Below are 24,683 nucleotides of genomic sequence, written 5' to 3'. Positions count from 1 at the left end.
TTGGGAACTTTAAATTATATACTCACAAGGAACTTTGGCTTTGTCTATTTAAAGAGGTAATTCTTGAATGTGAATTACGTAAAAAGTCAGAACTGAAAACATTCTAAATGTTCATCAACAGGGGAGCATGACAGCATTACTTAGCCATTGTTAAAAGTGATATTTGCAAAAAAAAGAATGATGTCAAGGGAAAAGGGTTCAAAAATCATATATACAGTAGTTTTATAGTTATGTTTCTTTAAAGGCTGCAAGACATATTCAAAGTGAAAATGTAAAAATACACCAACTTGCTAATGTCAGTTGTCTCACTTTAGTAAAACTAAAGGGAATTTTTTTTTCTCTTCTTATTCTTCTGTATTTTCTTGAATTTCCTTAAGATTATATTTTGCTTTTGTGATAGAAAAACAAACCAATTTAAGGGCACTGGACTTATCAGGGGATCACTTCATAGACTGTGGAGATGCCTGACCAATGTGCTGTACAACTGAAACTGAGGTAGAATATTGTATGTCAACTATAAGTAAGTGTGTGTATGTGTGCGTGTTTGTGTGTGTGTATTCATGGGAGGCAGATTATAGAATAAGGAAGATAGTCAATGGTATTGTAACAGTTATATAAGATGTCAGAGAGGTAGTACTAGCTTGGGGGTTGGATTATCACTTTATGAGGGGTGTAAATGTCTAACTATTACGTTGCTTTGTTCTCCTGAAATTAATACAAAAAGAAAAACCTTAAGAGCCATAACATCTACACTATGAAAAGCAGTCGTTGTCAAAATAATCCATTATGAAGGCGGGTGGTAGGGGTACAGATGAAACAAAACTGGCTGTGTGCTAATGCTAGTCAGTGATGGGCATAGAGAGGTCATTAAACTCTTCCCTCTACCTTAATACTGTTTACATTTTTAAAAAGTTTAAAAAGCAATAGCTACTTTCCCACTATTTCTGAGGACTTGTTTTTGTGGTGTTAGAGTGAAATCCCTAGACTCAGTACTCCTGGTTTGTAACAAAATTATTAATCCTCTCTACTATGATTAGTATGAAACAGGAATTCCACCACAGTTGAAAATATAATTGAGTTAGAAGATCTGAGCAAATGATTCATATCATATTAAACAGACTACATTAACAAAAATAATATTTCGTAATTACTTCATAATTTCTTGCCACTTAACAGCATTTTAGAACAAAGTTAGAAATATAGGACAGTTAGGCTTGGTTTCAGTACTATAAAGGACACCTGGGTTTATTATAGCAAAGCACTAGAGACTCCCTTTGTTTTAAATAAGTTTAATATATAGAATTTTAGACTTGTAGCCTAGAAAAATTTTGAGGTCCTCCCCAATATTTATTTTCTATAAACCAAAGTCTTAGTATTTCAGATTGTTAACGTGGAGCTGCCCAAAGGAGCTCCAGGAAGGAGGAAATCTTATTCAAAAGATGGGCCAAGACAGTTTCATGGCCTTTGAAAAATGAAATAAAAACAGAGATTTTCTCATTGTTATGCAGAAGATCACTTACAGATTTGTGAAATAGGTAACTGATTTCGAACATTACATCAATGCACATGTAATTATGAGGTCCCCTTGGTCAGTGGGTGCCCTATTCTTGGAACACAATAGAGAGGAATTCGCAACAGGCCATTTTAAAGATGTTCTCTTTTACAAGGTCATATGTAGTTTTCTTCCTTTTCCACTTATCTCTTTGTCCTATTCTGAGATAATCTTTATCTTAAAGTCCTGACAAAGTTAAAGGGACAAAACATAAGGACATAATGGTACTGATGATTATATCTTTACATCTTTCTAAAGCTTAGGGCTTAAATGCCTACTCTGTAGCTAATTGCTTGTCATTATTAATTGAGTGAGAGGGTCTTTTATCCAAACATTGAAGTTTTCTAGCCAAATGGTTAACAAGTATCATTTAGAATGACCAAACTCACAAAGAGATAAATATTTCCCTGCATGCAAGAAAGCAACTATGGGTTGTATGTAGTCCTAACCGACAGTGCTCTAGCACTAGAAGTCTTCAAATAGAAATAAACAAAAAACCAAAAAATAAACCACAAAAAACCTAGCAAATATTGTACAATGGTATTCAGGCATCAGATAGGTGTATAATCTAAGAGTCTTCAAAAACCCTGAGATCCTAACCACAATCTTAGTTCTTTTATTTGCTGTTATAAAATTACATTTGAACCTCAATCCTAATTCTTCTTAAAGAGTGCCATAATTGTAGTTATTAGCATAAATAAGTATTAAAACAACATGAGCATACAAATATAATCTGCCATGTCAGAGTATGTAAAATACAGATTTTAATTATATTATTTATGTCAATGGGAATAACAATTTTTTTTTTGGTATGTTGACAAAATCAGTAACGTTTTAGATTGTTACAAACATATTATACTTAACTCTTTTCTCGAAATTGGAATTGCAGATATTGACTTGATCAAGTTTTCTGGTGGAAGATCCAGTACTCTGGAAAGCTAAAAATAAAGAAAAAAAAACAGCAAGATTGTTGATATATTTGTTCCAGATTCAATGGACTACTACTCAGCATAAAAGAAATACTGAGGCACTTAACGTAAAATGAGCGTCAAATGCACCATGCTAAGTGACAAAAGTGAGACTCGACAGGTGATACAATGTATGATTCAATTTTTGACATTCTGGAAAACCCAAAACTGTAAGGATGAAGCCTTAGATCAGTGGTTGCCATGGATTGAGGGTGAGTTTGACCATAAGTAACAAACAGAACGGTTTGCAAAACAAACAAACAAACAAACAAAAAAACAACAAAAAAGAATTTTATATTTGTAAATTTAAAAATTAAATTTCTTTTTACAGAGAGGGGATGAATCACTGAGGAACCAAAAATAATTCATTTTTATTCATTCACAAAGTATTTAGTGAGTGCCTATTCTGTGCCTGGTACAGTTCTAAAAGTCGGGGATATAGCAATAAATACGAGAGACAAAAATCTCATGGCACTTAAAAATAAACAAACAAGTAAAACAAGTAATGGCAGAAAACTCTGATCCCCAGGCCCTATCAAAGATTTACTCACCAGAACAGCAGGGTGGAAGCATTTGTATTTTTTAAAATTTCCTTGAATGATTGTAATTAATGCATAGCCATAGCTAATCAATTTTTTATTGAACAATTCTTACATGACAGGCATATCTTACATGCTTTAATTTTTCCTTAAAATAATTCCATGACTTTCACATTATTATAGACTTCATTTCATGAATGATGGAACTAAAATACAGAGAATTTATGCAACTTGTTTAAGTGGAAAAGCTGGGATGTGAACACAAGCTACCTAAAACCAGAACCTACACTCAACCCGTACGTCATATATACATCCTTTCAATGAGAAACGCATAAAAACAAAACAATAAAATAGCAGTACAGCTATAATTAATTTAAAATTGCCTTCATCTTTCTTCCCCTACCTTCTCAATCCTTATGAAGCCTCTGCAACGAACAAACCACAGCTGCCGAGGGATAAGGAAAAGGGAGAAATGGAGCAAATAGGAAAAGTAAAGAATGTAAGAAGAAATCTTCAGAGGTGTTTGTAATTATTTAGGAGAGTAGTAAAACTAAAACCACTGTCTCCTAACTAGTAATATTTACTCTCATATTGTAAAACAAAATCATTTGTTGAATTTCACAATCTTTTTTTAAAAAAAGTCAAAACTTACTGACCTGGAACTGTCATTTATCTTTAAATATGTTCTGCTTTGATGTAGTATATGTTGATTTTTAAATATAAATCTCACAGAACAGTCTATGTTTAAATTCTAGCCTTTAGGAATGGCATTACTATATCTCCCACAAAAAGGTTATTTCTTTAGGATATTTTCCCAGAAGTGTATAAATATTGCAAAGCATTTATAGAACAAAGGCTATAACAGTTCATGTTTATACTACATATTGTTCCTGCAATATAGACGCACCAGTAATAAAGGTTCTATTATAATTTCTCCAAGGAAATAAAAAGGATTCAAATTCCAGTTCCACTTTTACTAGCTATGAGTCCTTGGGAAAGTCATTTTACCTGAATTAGCTTAAGTTTTCACATCTGACAAATGGGGATAATAAATCTAGTAAATAATAAACTAGAGCTCTTGTGAGGATTAAGAAAAACGTGTCATACAATAAGGATGTAATAAATATTATTTCCTTTTTCCTTTAAAAGGTTTTATTTTGAACATAACATCTCCTCAACTTACCCATAACCACTAAGATTTTCTGCCTATCTTAAATGTAACTAAACTTTGCTGAAAAAAAAAAAAAAAGTGATGTAGGTAAATTTTAAACCATTTCAGCAGACAAATTAAGTTGTGGATTTAGGTCATAAAAATCTTCACATTCAAATGAACAACACACAAAATTTATTTCCAATATAAACTAAAAACTATTTTTTAAATATTTATTTCCCTTATTATGACATATCATTTGCTCCAAAAAGTTTCTGAGGGGGCTTAAAAACATAAAAATAAAATGGAAATATAAAATTATACCAGAAAACCCAAGCTAAAGGTAATTATTATGTTTCTTGGAAGCCAAGGTACAAAGGGGATATAACTACACAGCATGTTTTACCCCATAATAAATCCAGCAAGTCAGCAGGAACAAACTTTTCCCAAAAGTAAATTCTAAGACCAAGTTATATTCACATGCAGATTACCAACACCAAAAATAGAAACTATTTTTAATAGAAGTCTTACAAAGGCACAGAAACATTCTTATATGATGTAAATTTAAAAACCAAAATTGGGGGAAAGGAGGAACACGGAGTTACTGTTTAATGGGGACAGTTTCAGTTTTGCAAGACGAAAAGCGTTCTGGAGATAGTTGTTGGTGATGGTTGCATAACAATGTGAATGTACTTAATGCCACTGGACTGTACATTTAAAAATGGTTAAGACGGTAAATTTTATATTATGTGTCTTTTCCCACAATTAAAAACAGGCACAAGAGCCCAAGGGCGCAAATCCCCCTCTGAGGAGTCAGCCCATAGCAGCTCATACACTGGTGTAGCCAATCCTCACATTCAGTCAGCTGGGGAGTCATCCCACCCACTGACACGCCCAAAACAATCAAGGCTCAACTACAACAGGAGAGCACCCACAGCACACTCAAGGGACACTCCTAGAACACAGGAGAGTAGGCAGACTGCACTATTGGATCACACAGGGCACATACTACATAAGGCCACCCAACAAAGACTAAGTGACCTAGAAGATCCACCTAACACATAGAAGCAAACACACAGAGGTAACCAGAATGAGGAAACAAAGAAACATGTCCCCAATAAAAAATAAACAGGAGAAACCTCCAGAAATAGTACTAAATGAAATAGAGGCAACCAACCTACAGAGTGTAAAACACTGGTTATAAAAATGCTTAAGGAACTTATTGAGAGTTTCAGCAAAGAGATAGTAAGCATAAAGAAGGGCATAGAAACCATGAAAAAAAGAACCAGTCAGAAATAAAGACTACAATAACTGAAATGAAGAATACACTGGAAGGAACCAACAGATTAGATGAAGAAGAGGACTGAATCAGCAATTTAGAAGACAAGGTAGCAGAAAACAACCAATCAGAACAACAAAAAGAGAATTAAAAAAAGAAAAAAGAATATAGTTTAAGGGACCTATGGCACAACATCAAGTGTAACATTTGCATCATAGGGGTACCAGAAGGAGAAGAGAGGGAGCAAGGGAGTGAGAACCTCTTTGAAGACATAATGACTGAAAACTTCCCTAAATTAGAGAAGGAAATAGACATACAAGCCAGGAAATACAGAGAGCCTCAAACAAGATGAACCCAAACAGGCCCACACCAAGACACATGAAAATTAGAATGGCAAAGGTTAAAGACAAAGAGAGAATCCTAAAAGCAGCAAGAGAAAGACAACTAGTTACTTACAAGGGAGCTCCCAAAAGACTATCAGCGGATTTCTCAACAGAAATTTTGCAAGGCAGAAGGAAATGGCAGAAAATATTCAAAGGGAAGAAAAACAAGGCCCTACAATCAAGACTACTCCACCCAGCAAGGCTATCATTTAAAATTAAAGGAGAGATAAAGAACTATCCAGACAAGAAAAAGCTACAGGAATTAACTACCACCAAGCCAGTATTATCAGAAATGTTAAAGGGAATTCTTTAAGCAGAAGAGAAAACAAACAACAAAGACCAAATATATGAATAATAAAATGACAATAACTATGTACCTATCAATAATCACTTTATATGCAAATGTATTAAATGTTTCAATCAAAATACAGAGTAGCTGAATGGATAAGAAAACAAGACCCATACATATGTTGTCTACAAGAGATCCATCTCAGACTTTAAGACACACATAGACTGAAAGCAAAGGGATGGAAAAACATATTTCAAGAAAATGGAAATGAGAAAAAAATCTGGAGTAGCAATATTTATATCAGACAAAATAGACTTTAAAACAAGGACTATAATAAGAGAGAAAGAAGGACATTACATAATAATAAAGGGATCAATCCAACAAGAGTACATATCCCTAGTAAACATCTGTGCACCCAACAGAGGAGCACCTAAGTATATAGAATATTGACTGACATAAAAGCCGAGATCAACAGTAACACGATCATAGTAGGGGAATTTAACACCCCACTGACACCAATGGACAGATCTTCCTGACAGAAAATCAAAATCGACACAGAAACAGCGGCCTTAAATGACACACTAGACCAGATGGATTTAATTGATATTTTTAGAGCATTTCACCCCAAAGCAGAATATATATTCTTTTCAAGTACAGATGGAACATTTTCCAAGTTGGACTACATGTTAGGCACAAAACAGTCTCAATAAACTTAAGACTGAAATCATATCAAGTTTCTCCTCTGACCACAATGATATGAAATTAGAAATCAATTACAAGAAAAAAACAAGAAAACAGACACATGGAGGCTAAATAATATGCTACTAAATGATGAATGGGTCAACAAAGAGATCAAGGAAACATCAAAGGATACCTTGAGACAAACAAAAATGAAAATACCACAACCGACTACTATGGGACACAGCGATAGCAATCCTAAGGAAAATTCAAAGCATGCAGGCCTACCTAAAGAAACAAAAAAAAATCTCAAGTCAACAGTCTATCTTTACACCTAAGGGAACTGGATAAAGAACAGGAAACAAAGCCCAAAGTGAGTATAAAGAAGGAAATAATAAAGATCAGAGTGGAAATAAAATGAAATAGAGACTAAAAAAACAATATAAAAGTTCAATGGAACCAAGAGCTGGTTTTCTGAAAAGATAAACAAAATTGACAAAACTTTAATGACACTCATCAAGAAAAAAAGAGAGAGGACCCAAATCAGAAATGAAAGAGAAGTGACAAGGACACCTCAGAAATACAAAAATTTTAAGAAAATACTACAAGCAACTATATGCCAACAAATTTGACAATTTGGAAGAAATGGATAAATTTCTCAAAGCATACTATCTTCCAAGGCTGAATGAAGAAGAGAAAATCTGAACAGACCAATTACTACTAATGAAATAAAATCAGTAATCAACAGGCTCCCAACAAACAAAACTCCTGTACCAGATGGCTTCATAGGTGAATTTTACCAAACATTCAAAGAACAATTAACATCTCTTCTCCTCAAACTATTCCAAAAGACCAAGAGGAAAGAAGGATCCCAGGCTCATTTTATGAGGCCACCAATACCGATTCCAAAACCAGACAAAGACATTACAAAAAAAACACAAAATTACAGGCTGATATCCCTAATGAACATAAATGCAAAAATTCTCAACAAAATATTAGCAAACTGAATTCAGCAATACATTGAAAAGATCATACACCATGATCAAGTGGGATTAATTCCTGGTATGCAAGGTTGGTTCAATATCCGCAAATCAATTAATGTGATACATCACATAAACAAAATGAAAAATAAAAATCATATGGTCCTATCAATAGATGCAGCAAAAAGCATTTGAGAAAATCCAGCATCCATTTATGATAAAACACTCAGCAAAGTGGGGATAGAGGAAACATATTTCAACATAATAAAGCCCATACATGACAAACCCACAGCTAATATCACACTCAATGGGGAAAAGCTAAAAGCATTTTTTTGAAGATCAGGAACAAGACAAGGATGCCCACTTTCACCACTTTTTATTCAACAGAATACTGGAAGACCTAGCCACAGCAATCAGAGAAGGAATAAAAGGTATCCAAACAGTAAAGGAAGAAGTAAAACTGTCATTATTTGAAGATGACATGATACTATAGAGAAACCCAAAGATTCCACCAAAAAAGCTACTAGAACTGATAAGTGAATTTAGTAAAGTAGTAAGATAAAATTAATATTGAGAAATTGGTTACATTTTTATATACCAAAAACAATCAGAAAGAAATTAAGAAAACAATCCCATTTACAATTAAAAAAATAAAATACCTACAAGTAAATTTCACCAAGTAAAAATCCTCAGAAAACTCTAAGACATCGTTGAAGAGAAATTAAAGAAGACACAAATAAATGGAAACATATACCATGACCGTGGATAGGAAGAATATAAAATGTCCATATTACCCAAAGCAATCTATAGATTCAATGCAATCCCTATAAAATTACCAATGGCTTTTTTCACAGACCTAGAACAAATAATACTAATATTTACGTGGAACCATAAAAGACCCTGAAAAATAGCCACAGCAATCTTGAGATAGAAGAACAAAGCTGGAGGTATCATGCTACCTGACATCAAATTATACTACAGGGCCATAGGAATCAAAATCGCACAGTACTGACATACTAGGTTGGACAATTAGGTTCACAAACTCATCCTAGAAAAGTGCTACATACCTCATTGCTGAATATCACTATGGTCAACTTTGAAGTACTCCCCTTGGGAAGCTACACACCAATGCCAGTGCCTGGTCCACCCTTCAAAACAATTTTGGAACTCTTTTTCTGGAATGGCCATCAGAGCTGTCATCCTTGATATCCTGAATGTCATCAAAATGTCTTCCTTTCAATATTTCCTTTATCTTTGGGTAAAGAAATAAGTCATTGGGGGCCAGATCAGGTGAGTAGGAAGGGTGTTCCAATAGTTATTTGTTTGCTGGCTAAAAACTCCCTCCCAGACAGTGCCTTGTGAGCTGGTACATTGTCGTGATGCAAGAGCCATGAATTGTTGGTGAAAAGTTCAGGTCGTCTAACTTTCATGCAGCCTTTTCAGCACTTCCAAATAGTAAACTTGGTTAACTATTTGTCCAGTTGGTACAAATTCATAATGAATAATCCCTCTGATATCAAAAGGTTAGCAACATCATTGCAGCAAGTTCGCAAATTTAATTGTCAGACCCTGTAAATGCACTTTTCTTTATACCCATGTTATGTAATCAGAGATCATGATCTTGTTAAAGCGAATAATTTAGCAATGATATTATATGGGACTAGATCCATCCACTAGAGAATTTGCAGACTTTATTTCACATGCTCAAGTTGTTCTTTTTTCAGTTTGAATTAGTTGCCAAATAATATATGGAAATTAAAAAATAACACTGGATTGTATGCACCTGTATCTGTAGTATCAGTCTTTGGAAAATTTAAAATCAGAACTCAACAATCTGGTGTTACTGTTTTATTTCTGAAACGAAGATTTTTGATATTATTTCTAAACCTGAAATAATATCAAAATAATTGATATTGGGTGGAAGGGGAAAAAAATGGCGGCATGAGGTGAGCCTCTGTAGTGCTCCCATGGAATTTACAACGAACCGGACAACAATAACTCCACAAAGGACTCCTTGCACAGCAGACAGGCAAGACGAAGAGGCCGACTACTGAATTCACCTCCAGGTGGGTGAATCGAGCGAGCGGGGTAGGATGGGGAGGAGGGAGAGGAGAAGTGCGGAGACGGAGCCGCGCGGGCGCAGGACGCAGACCTAGCTCAGTGCTCCGAGCTCGCTGCTCCCGGAACTACCGCAGCTGCGGGAAAGGGAAGGACTCGGACTGCTAGGACTCCGCTTACGGCCCACAGGGCTGAGGGGGCAGCATATAGCACAGCTGAACCCAACATTCACGGCAGAGACCTCAGAGCAAAGTCTGAGGGAAGAGGGCTGAAATCGGTGGTTTAAGCCCTCACTGCCGAGCGGAGAACGGAAGCCCTTGGCACGGAGACTAGCCGCCCCCTCCCTACCCTCCCAGAGCTCGCCCCGCCCCCACCTGCCCGGTGCTAGAAGCGATAAAGTAGCAGTGTCGGATCAAAGGACAGAATATTTGCTGCTCTGAACACTGTGGACCACAGACACAGATTCACAGCTCTAGTTCCAGCAAAGGGGAGGGAGCTGTGGAAGCAGGACTGGCTGTGGTGGTGGTCGCCACCATTGCTCTGGGCCACCTCTCACAACTCACCCCGCCCCTGGCCCCACCTATCTGGGCGGATCCCTGCAAAAGTAAACAGAACTGCTGAAACATAGGGGCTCTGAATCTGGTGCAGAAAGAGCTTTAGAACTTCAAAAGCTCTTTGCATACCTATCAACCTGTTGCAGAAGCCACTCCTGTAGATGTCTAGGAAGAGAAATAGTAAATCAGTGATTGCCATGAATAACCAAGGCAACAAGATAACTCACAAAGAAAGTGAGAAGTCTCCAGAAAAGGAAATTAGAGATATGGAAATATGAGATTTAAATGACAGAGAATTCAACATTGTAATTCTGAAAAAACTGAACGAGATGCAAGAAAACACAGAAAGGCAGTTTAATGAACTCAGAAAAACAATCAAAGAACACCATGAGCATTTTACAAAAGAGATTGATATTTAGAAAAAGAACCAAAGAGAATTTCTGGAGATTAAGAACTCAATAGAAGAAATTAACAATAAAATATCCAGCTTAGGTAGCAGAGTTGACCAGATGGAGGAAAGAATCAGTGACATCGAAGATAGGAACCTGGAATTTACACAGATGGAATTAGAAAGAGACTTGAGACTTAAAAGAAATGAAAGAACTCTACAAGAACTCTCTGATTACATCAGAAAGAGCAATATAAGAATAATGGGCATACCAGAAGGAGAAGAAAGAGAAGGGCACAGAGAATATATTCAAACAGATCGTTGATGAGAACTTCCCAAACTTGTGGAAAGAACTGGATCCTCGAATCCAAGAAGCAAATACAACACCTAATTACCAAAATCCCAACAGGCCTTCACCAAGGCACATTGTATTGAAGCTGTCTAAAATCAATGACAAAGAAAGAATCCTCAAGGCAGCCAGGGAAAAGAAGACGGTAACTTACAAAGGAAAGCCCATTAGATCATCATCAGATTTTTCAGCAGAAACTCTACAAGCTAGGAAGGAATGGAACCAATTATTCAAACTATTGAAAGAGAGAAATTATGAGCCAAGAATAATATATCCAGCAAAGATCTCCTTTAGATATGAAGGAGGAATAAAGACCTTTCCAGACATCCAGAAGCTGAGGGAATTTTCTAATACACGACCTGCACTACAAGAAATACTAAAGGAGGCTATTAGACCATCATCAACAGGGACAACTTGTGGCAACCAAAACATAAAAAGGGGGATAGTAAAGGCCTGAACTGGAATATGGGAATAGAGAAAGTAAGCGTGCTGAATAAACTGGAATACTCTACATATCAAACTTTCTTTTACATAAACTTAAGGGTAACCACTCAAAAAGCATCCAGAACTGAAATATATACTGTAATAAAAGAAGAAACAGAGGGAAACATCATAGAATACCACCACACAGAAATAATAGAAAACAACAAAAAGGCAAAGAAACAATGGAGACACAGCCTTACCAGAAAACTAAAGATAGAATGACAGGAAATCTTCACATATCAATAATCACCCTAAATGTACATGGACTGAACTCACCAATAAAGAGACACCGAGTAGCAGATTGGATCAAAAAACTAAACCCAACCATATGCTGTCTACAAGAGACACATCTCAGCTACAGGGACAAGCATAGACTCAAAGTGAAAGGGTGGAAATTGACACTCCAAGCAAGTGGTACCCAGAGAAAATCAGGTGTAGCCATAATGATAGCAGATGAAACAGACTTCAGGGTGAAAAAGATAACGAGACAAAGATGGACATTTCATAATTCATAATGGTAAAGGGGACTATACAACAAGAAGACATAACAGTCATCAATATTTATGCCCCCAATCAGAGAGCACCGAAATATACCAAGCAACTACTAACAGAACTAAAGGCAGAAATTGACCAAAACACAATTATACTAGGGGACATAAATACATCACTGACAGCTATGGATAGATCATCCAAACAGAAGATAAATAACGAAATAGCAGCCCTAAATGACACATTAGATGAAATGGACATAATTGACATATATAGAGCACTTCATCCTAAAACTGAATCAGACTATACATTCTTTTCGAGTGTACATGGAACTTTCTCACGGATAGACCATATATTGGGACATGAAATCAGCCTCAGCAAATTTAAGAAGATTGAAATCATACCAAGCATATTCTCTGATCACAAGGCTTTGAAATTGGATATCAACTGCAAAAAGAAAGCAGGAAAAAACACAAATACATGGAGATTAAACAACATACTTTTAAAGAACGACTGGGTCAAAGAAGAAATTAGAGGAGAGCTCAAAAGATACATAGAAACAAATGACAATGAAAATACATCCTACCAAAATTTTTGGGATGCAGTGGAAGCAGTTTTAAGAGGGAAATTTATATCACTACAGGCCTATCTCAAGAAACAAGAAAAGTCCCAAATAAATAACCTCATGTTACACCTTAGAGCTAGAAAAAGAAGAACAAGCGAAACCTAAGGTCAGCAGAAGAAAGGAGATAACAAAAATCAGAGCAGGACTAAATGAAATAGAGAGCAAAAAGACAATAGAAAAAATTAAATGTGACAAAGAGCTGGTTCTTTGAAAAGATTAACAAAATTGACAAACCCTTGGCTAGACTCACTAAGATAAAAAGAGAGAAGACACTAATTAACAAAATCAGAAATGAAAAAGGGGATGTTATCACGGACACCACAGAAATACAAAGGATTATCCAAGAATACTATGAAGGACTATATGCCACCAAATGCAATAAACAAGAAGAAATGGACAAGTTCTTAGAAACATATAGCCTTCCAAGGCTGAACCATGAAGAACTGGAAAATCTAAACAGGCCGATCACCAGTAACGAAATTGAATCAGTCATCAAATACCTTCCCAAAATAAAAAGTCCTGGACCAGATGGCTTCACTAGTGAATTCTACCAAACCTTCAAAGAGGATCTAATACCAACCCTGCTCAAACTCTTCCAAAAAACTGAAGAAGAGTCAGTACTCCCTAACTCATTTTATGAGGCCAACATTACCCTGATACCAAAACCTGGTAAGGACAACACAAAAAAAGAAAACTACAGACCAGTATCTCTGATGAATACCGATGCTAAAATCCTGAACAAAATTCTAGCAAATCGAATACAACAATGTATTAACAAGATTATTCATCACGACCAAGTGGGGTTCATCCCCGGGGCACAAGGATGGTTCAACATCCGCAAATCCATCAATATGATACATCACATAAACAAAATAAAGGACAAAAATCATATGATTCTATCAATTGATGCAGAAAAAGCATTTGATAAGATACAACATCCATTTATGATTAAAACACTTAATAAAATTGGTATAGAAGGAAAATATCTCAACATAATAAAGGCCATATACGACAAGCCCTCAGCTAATCTCATAACTAATGGTGAAAAGCTGAAGCCCTTTGCTCTACGTTCAGGAACACGACAAGGTTGTCCCCTATCACCTCTGCTTTTCAACATAGTGTTGGAAGTCCTTGCCAGAGCCATCAGGCAAGAGAAAGAAATAAAAGGCATCCAAATTGGCAATGAAGAAGTTAAATCGTCACTCTTTGCAGATGACATGATGCTATATATAGAAAACCCTAAAGACTCCACCAAAAAGCTATTAGAAACAATCAATGAATACAGTAAAGTTGCTGGCTACAAAATCAACGTACAAAAGTCCATTGCTTTCCTATATTCCAGCAATGAAATCTCAGAAAAAGAAATAGAAAAAACAATTCCTTTTGCAATTGCAGCAAAATACCTAGGAATAAACTTAACCAAGGATGTGAAGGATTTATATGCTGAAAACTGTAAGACGTTTTTGAAAGAAATTGAAGAAGACACAAAGAAACGGAAAGACATTCCATACTCATGGATTGGAAGAATCAACATAGTTAAAATGGCCGTATTACCCAAAGCCATATGCGGATTTAATGCAATCCCCATCAACATCCCAACGGCATTTTTTACAGAAATAGAACAAAAAATCATCAGATTTGTTTGGAACCACAAAAGACCCCGAACAGCCAAAGCAATATTAAAAAAAAAGAACAATACTGAAGGTATCACACTCCCTGATTTTTGCTTGTACTATAGGGCTACAATAATCAAAACAGTTTGGTATTGGTGGAAAAACAGACACATAGCCCAATGGAATAGAATTGAGAACCCAGAAATAAAACCACATAAATATGGACAGATAATTTTTGACAAAGAAGCTAAAAACATACAATGGAGGAAAGACAGCCTCTTCAATAAATGGTGCTGGCAGAATTGGATAGGTACGTGCAAAAGAATGAAATTGGACTGCTATCTGTCACCATGTACCAAAATTAATTCAAAATGGATCAAAGACTTAAGCATAAGACCTGACACAATAAACTGCATCAAAGAAAACATAGGTACTAAACTTATGGACCTTGGGTTCAAAGAGCATTTTATGAATTTGACTCCAAAGGCAATGGAAGTAAAAACTAAAATAAACGAATGGGATTATATGAAACTGAAAGGCTTCTGCACAGCAAAAGAAACTATTGACAAAATAATGAGGCAACCAACTGAATGGGAGAAGATTTTTGCAAACAGTGCCTCTGAAAAGGGCCTAATATCCAAAATATACAAGGAACTCATGAAACTCAACAACAAAAAAACAAACTACCCAACTGAAAAATGGACAGAGGACCTGAAGAGACATTTCTCCAAAGAGGATATACAAATGGCAAATAAACATATGAAAAAATGCTCAACATCGCTAATCATCAGAGAAATGCAAATGAAAACCTCAATGAGATATCACCTCACCCCAGTCAGAATGGCTTTCATCAACAAGACAAATAGTAACAAGTGTTGGAGAGGCTGTGGAGAAAGGGGAACCCTCATACAATATTGGTGGGAATGCAGACTGGTGCAGCCACTATGGAAGGCAGTGTGGAGGTTCCTCAAAAAATTACAAATAGAATTACCATATGACCCAGGAATCCCTCTCCTGGGTATCTACCCAAAGAATTTGAAAGCATTTCTCTGTAGAGAGAAATGTACTCCAATGTTCATTGCAGCTTTGTTTACGGTGGCCAAGACATGGAAACAACCAAAATGTCCTTCGATAGATGAATGGATATAGAAGTTGTGGTATATATACGCAATGGAATACTATTCGGCGTTAAGGAAAGATGATATAGGAGCATTTGTGACAACTTGGATGGATCTTGAGAGTATAAATGCTAAGTGAAATAAGTCAGACAGAAAAAGCAGAAAACCCTATGATTTCACTGATATGTGGTATATAAACCAAAAATAACAAAAGAAGAAGACAAACAAATGAGAAAGAAAAACTCATAGACACAGACAATAATTAGTGGTTACCAGAGGGTAAGGGGGTGGGTGGTGGGTGACGAGGGTAAGGGGGATCAAATATGTGGTGATGGAAGGAGAACTGACCCTGGGTGGTGAACACACAATGGGATTTATAGATGATGTAATACAGAATTGTACACCTGAAATCCATGTAAATTTGCTAACAATTGTCACCCCAATAAATTTAATAATAAAAATAAAAAATTGATATTATTTTGATATTTCTAAACATGCTAATTTTCTAATGATTTAACCCCCTTGTGATACATCTAGGATTATTTTATCTAAGAAGTCATAATTTGTTAACAAAACAAAAAAAGAAACAAAAGTAAATTTAGAAAAAAGTAAAGAACCATGGGCCCTTCTTGAAAAATCTATTTATAAAGAAATACAGCCTATTAAGCCATGCATCAGGAAAAGGATTGGTGGGAAGCATCTTATCCAATATAAAATGAATAGGCGACAAGTAGTATAGATATAATAGTTAATTAATAAACTATAAGTGTTACAAAATTTGAGTGAAAAGGCTACTCAAACAAATTCGGAAAGGTAGAGCAAAGTTATATCAAACAGGAGTGTTAATGTCCCCCTCTCTGTGGCATGGGTTGATACTGTCTAAATTGGAAACATCAAGATTTTAAAGAAACACACCAAACTGTAATGTTTTTCACAATCTCTTTTCTTAGTTGTAGAGGACTCATTTAGCAAATACTTCAATAATTCTTTGAATTGTACTTTGGTTTCTTTTTCTTTCATTAAATTCAAGCAAAATTGTTTAATACATTTTATTTAAAATACATTTCAGTTATGGGTACATGGGGAATCACAACCCTATTATACTTTAGGCAGTTGGACATTTTCCATCATAAAACTTATAAAAAAGGAACGGAACCTAAAATAAAAACTCATTACAATACACCCCAACTTTTATTAAAAAAAACATTATCTATCCAGTCTTCCTATCTCCCTCTCTTCTTTTTTTGTCTGTATATCTGCAAAGAAATATATCTAAAAAGAAGGTCAGTCTATAATGATGATGATTATTTGCAGGGAAGTTTTCAAAATTCTTTGCACCTTTTTGTATCACTTAATTCTTAACAATTAACAGGAATTATTTTTGAATAAATTAGAAATGTTTTTATAAAATCACAACTTTATAAAAGTACAGTTAAGGAATTCCTATTGAAAATTAACCATTGTTCAGATATGCAGCTTTTTGCTCACCTACCTTCATGTGGTGTCAGAGCATTCACCAAGCATAATGGATAACAAATAGGTCCCCCAAGTCAGAAAGCCTCTGGGATGGCAGTGATGTGCAAAAGGGGGTTCCAAAATACTCCGTCCTCAGAATTCTAATTTAACGCAGTATGTATTGAGTGTATACAATGTACCAAACAAAACCCTCAGTACTACATATTTATTAATTCATTAAATCCTAATGAGGTAGTTAAATTTTCCAGATTTTACAGATGAGGCACAGAGATCTTACATACTTATCAGAGGAGAAGCTGGTTTTAAACCCACACATCTTCCACGGTTAACGTTCTTAATCACTATACCTGTGAATCCCACACTTTGCTGCTCATTGAAAAGACCTGGGGATCTTTACAAAACTCTGATGCTTGGCTCCCACATGCAACTATTCTGATTTAATTAGCACAGGGTGTGACCTGGGCAACTGGATGTTAAAAAGTTCTCTGGTTGATTCTAATGTGCAGTGAAGTGTGGGGACCACCGCACTACACCTTTCTGCCTCCTGGCCGTCCTCAGTAAGTGGTTAGCAAGCCTGGATGAACATCAGAATCACTTGATGATTTTTAAAACGTCAAAGCCCCTACCCCACCCCAGGCCAATGCACATGGGCTTAGCACCTTTTTAATGCTTCTCAGGTATTTCCAGTCTGCAGCCAAGGCTTGGGAACCACAAAGCTTAGGGAGACATCAGCTGCCCTTTAGGTTAACAATCAGCGTTCACCTTAGTGTTTTTAATTAAAGGAGTATCTTTCAAATGGGTGGGGCACCAAAAAAAGAAGAAAAAAAGTTAAGAATCACTGTCAAGTGGTCAAATGCAAGAGAGCATAGTAAAAATTCACCTATGTTCTTATAGGTTCAGTTATTCTACAAAGAATGACTTTCTTCAACTGTCTCCGACATTGAATTTAGTGCATTTTCTAATGAGAAAGTGGCCTATCGGCTTCCCTAGCTACAAGATTTTTTCTTTTTTCCCCTTTAGGTAAAGGTGTTTCTACTGGCATTAGGCTTCATCCAAGACAGGTATAATGTATAATATAATAATGGCTAATATGTATTGAGAGCTTACAATGTACCAGGTACAATTCTAAGCCTTAGATTTGGCAACCTAAGGTCAGAAATTCTAATATAATAGAATAATCTTTAGTTCCCACAATACCCAGTATGAGAAAGCACGTTAATTAAGCAGCTTGTGGGCAGCATCCAACCATTCCTTTCCCAGGCACACACAATTCCTATCCCTAGTAGCCGGGTACTGAACACAAAGATAAAAATATCCTATCAGTTTGGCTCCACACAGGTTCTAAATTCAGTTAGGAGCTTAAATTAAAGATCAAAGTCTCTGGTAATCACATAAGAACCCTAATTTTGCTAACGAAAAAGAGATTCTTATGCTTTAGCAATGCCATGCCAGGTGTCATGCGGGGCCTCAGCTTCTGCTCATCAGACAAGAACGCAAGACACAGTAAGACCAAAAAGGAACACCCATGGAGCCGGAGACAGGGGCGTCATACCACTATATTCTCGCTGGCGGCTGGGTTGGACACAGGAAGCAGGAGCCACACGATCCGCAGCCTGCTGTCTGCTTCTCTGCCAACCAACCACCCTGCCAACGTAGCCAAGGCAATTATATCAGTGGCTAATGGCTAACTGGTTACGGCTGATGGCCAACTAGTCACAGCTGATGGCCATCTACTACCTGAGCCAGTACCTTCCACGTGAGGCTGAGAGCCAGCCGGGAAACTACTCTCTGGGGCTCTGTCCCCATAATCACTCTTCCAGATTTCAAACTGTCAATTACGCTTGGTTATTTCTCACTTCTGACTCTGTAACATAACCAGGTCCGGTGTATATGTTTGCTACCAAGACCCGATGCACAAGCATTCCCACATTTGCTGAGCCTTTCTTCAGGTGCTGGACTGGATTTGCTCAAAGATTCAAACAGGCAGCGAACAAGGTAACAACTGAAACTTCAGGGGCCAGAAGAAAACATTCCAAACGATTACCAATTATCTATAATGAAAGAAATTCAGCATGGCTCTTGTCGTGGTTTTAAGCAGAACTGAACACTGGTGGGCCTGTGAGAGTGGGTTAGAAGCGAAGTACACAGCTAGATAGTTCAGTCACTCCTGTCATTCACTTGAATGTGGATAAATATCTCCCCAACATAAATATTTCAGTTTAGGACTAGACGACAATTGGTCAACAAGTTCAATTGCTCCTTGAGGCCACACCTGAAACTGACAATAAAACTCATCAGTAGTCAAGGCCTGTCTTCTATTCACTGTTAGCAAAGTTTCTCTATCAAGTTATGTAGATATAAAGTAATGGGAAAGAGAGCTTCAGGTCATTTAAAATGTAAACAATTACATGACAACAAAATGCAGCTTGTGATCCTATACTGGAAAAATATTGAAAAACAACAAAACTGGAACAAACTATAAATTAGATAAAAGCATGTCAATGTTATGTAAATCTAACTATAGTGTGGTTATGTAAGACACTGGGAATGGAAAAATAGAAAATTATAGTGTGGCTAGAACCAACAGAAAGAAGGGGTAGAGTGGTATGAGTTGAGGTTGGGAAGAAAGATGTTAAGTAGTGGGAGAATTTGTGTAATATAGTTATAAGTGATATGATTTGATTGACATTTTCAAAGTCACTTCTCTTGCTACAAGGAGAATGGAGGGAGAGCAAGAATGGAAACAGAAAGATCCATTAGAAGGCTGGTATAAGCAGTTGATGTAGGTGCTACTGGTAGCTTGGTTTGGGGTGGCGGAAAGGAAGGGCAGTAGCGATGGAAAAGAGTGGATGGATTCAAGATATTATTTTTGAAGATAGAATCAACAGGACCTGCTAAAGTGGGTCATCAGAGGCATACTCTAAATTTCAGTCATGTCCAAATGTTGTGGTTCCACGAACATAACCATGCTCTCCCATGTGTCTGTGTCTATGCACATGCTCTTCTGGGAGTATCCTAACCCTCCCCAAGCTCTCACCCTACTCACTTGGTACACTCCTAAATATTGTCCTTTCAGGATTGAGCCCCAACATTACCTTTTCCACAAAGCCTTTCCTGACACTTAGAAATTCTCTTCTCTATATTCCCTTAGCACTTCACATATGCTTCTACCATAGTAGTTACAGACTGCAATGCAATTATTTGTTTATGTATGTTTCCCAAGTTAGGCTGGAGACATGCCAAGGCAGAAATTACATTCTATTCACTTTCAATTTAGGACTCGTGATAATGCTTAGAAAACTGTAGACTCATTAATCAAAATTTGTTGAACACATGTGCCATTTCATGTAATACATTCATTCCTTCATTCCTGAACTAGCAAAAGCTCATTTGTAAATGTAGATATTGCACATATTTTTATTTATGCTCATTTCAGATCAACCCTCAATGACTCCATATTTGGAGAAATATATATTTACTTAATTTATGTTGTCATACAAACTTATTAGATTCTGTTTAACGATCAGATTGTTCTCCTTACCCTCACAAACTATAAACAGCGTAATGTATAAGAAGGAGGTGATTTTGAGGTTAGATCTCTGTTCATAAACCAACTTCAATTTACTGACCAAGTGGCCTTGGGTACGTTATTTACTCTCTCTGGATCTCAATTTGCTCAACTGTATAACATTAATATGTCCCAAATGTGAATGTAAAGTAACTAGCCAAATATACACTCAATATACATTAGTCCCTGGTTCTCCAACTTGCCTTTTTTACACAAAAGCATACAGCCTTTGCAAAACTAAACACAAAATGTTTCTAGCCATGGCACTGGCACTTTCTTTACCTAAGGGCTAACAATGGAAACCATCTTACCTCCCCCACCTCCCTCCCCAACACAACACAACGTGTGACACTGAGGTCCACAACTACCTACCCTGGACATAGTTCACTGTCTATATTAACACGACTTTATTATTTCTTTGTCTTCATTAACATAACTTTACTATTCTAGGAGACTCCTGCCCAGACAAATATCTTGATTATTCATTACAGGAACTACCTGAAACATCTATCAGTTCTTCAATAGAAAGCATCAATAGTTTATGCCTAAGATTCCTTGCACTCCTCACCTTGCTCTTTCCATCAATCTAAAAACTGTTAAGTATCCAATCCTAACCAAGTCATCTCCTCCAATCCCCTGCCCTCACCCTGTCATGGAAAGACCACCTTTAAACCATACTTCAAATCCTCAATAAAATCTTATCTTGCCTTCTCAGTGGGAGACACTACCAAAATTCTGTTGAGGTGGTGTTCTCCCTTACTCCAGTAGCCAGAAACTCAGCTTTGTCTTATCAAAAGGTCTGATGGTGATATTTGGGAAGCTGACATTAGTTAGGATAGTACATCTACCATATAAGCATAAAGACAGGCAGAGGGATTTCCCCACAAAAGTCCAGAAATACTCTAAAACTGAACTAAGGGAAATTACATACCAAGCAAAATATGTCCACTAATTATGTCCATTAGTAAAAAGGAAATGAGTTTGTTAAGACCACAATAAAGTTTCACCGCAAAATTCCAGAGGTGGCTGATGCATTTTAAAAATTATTTTTGATGTAATCTGATGTTACAGTGTTTTTACTCCTTTCCTCATTACAGAGCTGTTCAAAGATGCCTCTGAATCAAAAAAGCAGGGTCTCATGTTATCTTTGGAGTTACCAAAAGTAATGGTAGGGCAGGCAGAAAAAGTGACCATAAGAGAAATGACCAGTTTTTAAATTAGATCTTGTAAAATGAAAATTCAGATCCACTGTCAATAAGTGTAAAGAACACTGGAGAGTAAAGAAATAAAATGGAGTAACTCTACTCAAGCTGCTAAAATCAAGTAGGTTGAGGTATGAGGAAACAATTCTATTATTGCTTTAATTAGTCTGGGAACTTAACAATTTTCAACTTTCCAGTCCTGCATCAGTGCCTAGATATACACCAAAACTCTATAGATAACCCTCTGATTCCTTTATGAAGGAAAAGAATGTTCAGTATCAAGACCACCTGACAACCACTATCACCTAGAGGATTATCATCTGACCAATCCAGAGGCTAAGAACTCAGGGATAATTCTTTTTATGTGCTTTTTACTATATACTTTTTACTATAAGAACCCTCAGCGTTTCCTTCTTCTTCAGAACACTCTGGTTATTGTTTAATTGTATTTTCGGTTTACGAACCCTAAGATCCTGGAATAAATCTTTATCATGTATTTTTAGCCAAAGCCTCCGGATTTCACTAAGTCAACACTAAATTCTATAGGGTCTGCCGGTAATCGTGGCCCAGTGGCTTTCCACCCAGGTAAAGCATACGAAGCTGTAGGGTGGGAAAGAGTGAGGGAAGCAACATGTGCTTTTTAAAGTTAACTTTTCACTCTGAGAAACTGATTTGGGCCGCAGGCCGGACCCTACACCGGCTTTGCTTTTTAGCAGCTGCAGCATCTCCAAAGGGGGAGGAGGCGGCAGAAATAAACAAGGCTTCCTCAGAACCCGCCCTCTCGCTGACTTAAGAACCGGCTCGCGGCGGGGAAATGGCTTTGGGGTGCAGATCTCCGCAGGAACCCTCCTTTTGCCAGTTCCCAGGTTGGTACCTGACAGGCGATGGACCTGCGGAAGCCGCTCGCCATGTCGGGCTCCAAGAAGCGTGTCCCAGCCTCCTCTGCAGCCCCGCCTCCGCGCACCGGAAGCCCGCCCCCGGAGGGTGATGACAGCCAATCAAGAAGCCCAGTGGACCGCCACTAACCTCTGCCCTGTGCCGCGAGGGAGCGCGGGAAATCCCGAGCATCTGGAATCCCGCGGGCCGTGGGGACCATGGCCACCTCCTCGGTGTCCAAGGTACGTGGGGGCGGACGTAGTAGGACTCCGCCGCCGCCTCATTCCCTTTGGAAGAAGAGATGAAGCAGAAGTTACGCAGGCCTCGGTGTACCGACCCCAGGGCCGAGATGAGGCGTCTTTGCTCCAGGTCCAGTCGAGGCTAACTTTGCTTGGGGAGCGAAGACGTGCACCTGCCTTAGCGTTGTGGCTAGGAAGATTTTTAAGTTCTGGTTTGTGGAGATCGGATGCTCCGAGGATGTACCCAGTGTCCCTTCCTTTTTCCTTATAAATATTTATTGTGCGCCAAGCCCGCCGTTAGGAACTAGGTGACAGTGTTAAACAAATAGACTGCGTTTTGCACTCAAGAAAAAAACGAAAAACCCACAGATAAACTGACCATAAATTGGGATAAATCTTAGCAACAAAGAAAGTCCGAAGTGAGAGAACAGAAAAGCGGCTAGAACCTAATCTAGATTGCCGGGGGTCAGCGAAGGCCTTTGGAGAAAGTGACGTTTTAGCTGAGACCTGGGAAATGAGTACAAGTCAGGTAAAATAGTGGGGGGCTGGGAGTCGGTGCCAGCATAGAGAATGACATGTTCTGTGGCCCAGAAGATAGAGATAAAGTGATATACCGGGTGTCTGCCAAACAAAATGTATACACAAGACTTGTATTCATCATTTGTTATCCGTACATATTGAATATTACAATTTTAGTACAGTTTTTTCCCTTTCTTAAAATGTGTGCACGTTTTTTTAGCACCCTCTATTTGCACTGCTGTTTTTAGAACTATCCTGAAATCATTTTTTCTAAGTATGTTTCTTTCATTTTCCATAGAAATGACAGTCTTAAGAAGCTGTCCATCATGCATCACTTTAGGATTGTTAGAATAAACATAGGACGGGTGGCTTGAGGGCTTTGTATCACTAGTCAAATAATAACATGAAAACTAAATGTAGGTAGGAAATTACCAGGGAAATTATTTGGCAAGCAGTCATTCATTCTGTACCCTGATTGCCTAATATGTAGATGTTAACACTCCTAAACATTGGGGAAATGATTCTGAACTAAATGCAGAATGTGCCCTGAAGATGCTTACAAACTACTTGGGGAGACAGATCCTAAATAACTGTGATATTCAGTGAAAGAGATTTAAAACAATGCAAAATAAAGATACTCAAGTACTATGAGTTCTTCAGAGAAGGAGTAATTCTGACTGGAGAATTGGGGAAGGTTTCCTAGAGCAGGCGGGTTTGAGTAGAACTGTAATGGATAAGTGAATAAGAGTTATCAGATGAAGAAAGGTGACATGATAGCCAAAATGATCTATTTCCCATCACAGTTGAAGTTACTTGGAGTTTAATTAAATAATAAATACTCTTGAGAGAGCATCACCATTTTTTATCTTCTTGATACTTCTTGTGTAGTATTAATGTTCTCTAAGTTTTATACAAATGGAATATTTCTGAGTTTAAATTTCATCAGTTTTTATTTTCTTTGCTTCTTAGATAAGGTCACAAAGAGCAAAAACAAAGATGAACATCCTGTGGGAAGGAGGAGAAAGAAATGGACAGTCCTCATATAGAAGAGTTTTCGTTCTATAATTTAGATAGAAAAGAGATGATTTCTTAGCATTAGGTATTTCTTAAAGAAATACCATTTTAAAAAATCTGCTTATCAATAAAATACTTGGTTAATAGATTTATCTGCTCCTTGGCTACTTTGATTTTATTCTTTCTTTTTTATAGGGTTGCTTTGTGTTTAAGCCAAACTTCAAGAAAAGAAAGACCTCTGTGCCAATAGGTAAGATGTCTTAATATCAGATTTCTTAGTTTTCCTCTCTAAAT

At 37.1% G+C, this 24,683-nt stretch overlaps 2 protein-coding genes across 13 annotated transcripts in view; one reads left to right on the top strand and one right to left on the bottom strand.

Annotated features, from left to right (window-relative positions):
• The window catches only part of RARS2 (arginyl-tRNA synthetase 2, mitochondrial), a 56,719-nt gene extending 34,022 nt beyond the window's left edge, over positions 1 to 22,697 (bottom strand). For 4 of the 6 annotated variants that reach the window (XM_081044287.1, XM_081044290.1, XM_081044289.1 and 1 more), the window contains exons 1-2: positions 22,616 to 22,697; positions 2,417 to 2,490 (exon numbers count right to left, since the gene is read on the bottom strand). In XM_081044287.1, the coding sequence (XP_080900413.1) occupies positions 2,417 to 2,490; positions 22,616 to 22,651 (110 nt within the window). In that variant the 5' untranslated portion in view covers positions 22,652 to 22,697. Of the gene's footprint in view, positions 1 to 2,416; positions 2,491 to 3,462; positions 3,505 to 22,615 lie in introns of all 6 variants that reach the window. The other 2 variants (XM_081044286.1, XM_081044288.1) reach the window with 2 other exon arrangements.
• A 79-nt stretch (positions 22,698 to 22,776) lies between these two features.
• Positions 22,777 to 24,683, top strand: part of ORC3 (origin recognition complex subunit 3) — a 48,168-nt gene continuing 46,261 nt past the window's right edge. For 2 of the 7 annotated variants that reach the window (XM_081044911.1, XM_081044910.1), the window contains exons 1-2: positions 22,785 to 22,859; positions 24,585 to 24,639. In XM_081044911.1, coding sequence (XP_080901037.1) covers positions 22,836 to 22,859; positions 24,585 to 24,639 — 79 coding nt within the window. In that variant the 5' untranslated portion in view covers positions 22,785 to 22,835. Of the gene's footprint in view, positions 23,386 to 24,584; positions 24,640 to 24,683 lie in introns of all 7 variants that reach the window. The other 5 variants (XM_081044907.1, XM_081044914.1, XM_081044912.1 and 2 more) reach the window with 5 other exon arrangements.

Source organism: Rhinolophus hipposideros (genome assembly GCF_964194185.1).
Source record: "Rhinolophus hipposideros genome assembly, chromosome: 3".
Classification (NCBI taxonomy): Eukaryota; Metazoa; Chordata; class Mammalia; order Chiroptera; family Rhinolophidae; genus Rhinolophus; species Rhinolophus hipposideros.
This window is presented reverse-complemented; position numbering and strand designations above follow the sequence as displayed.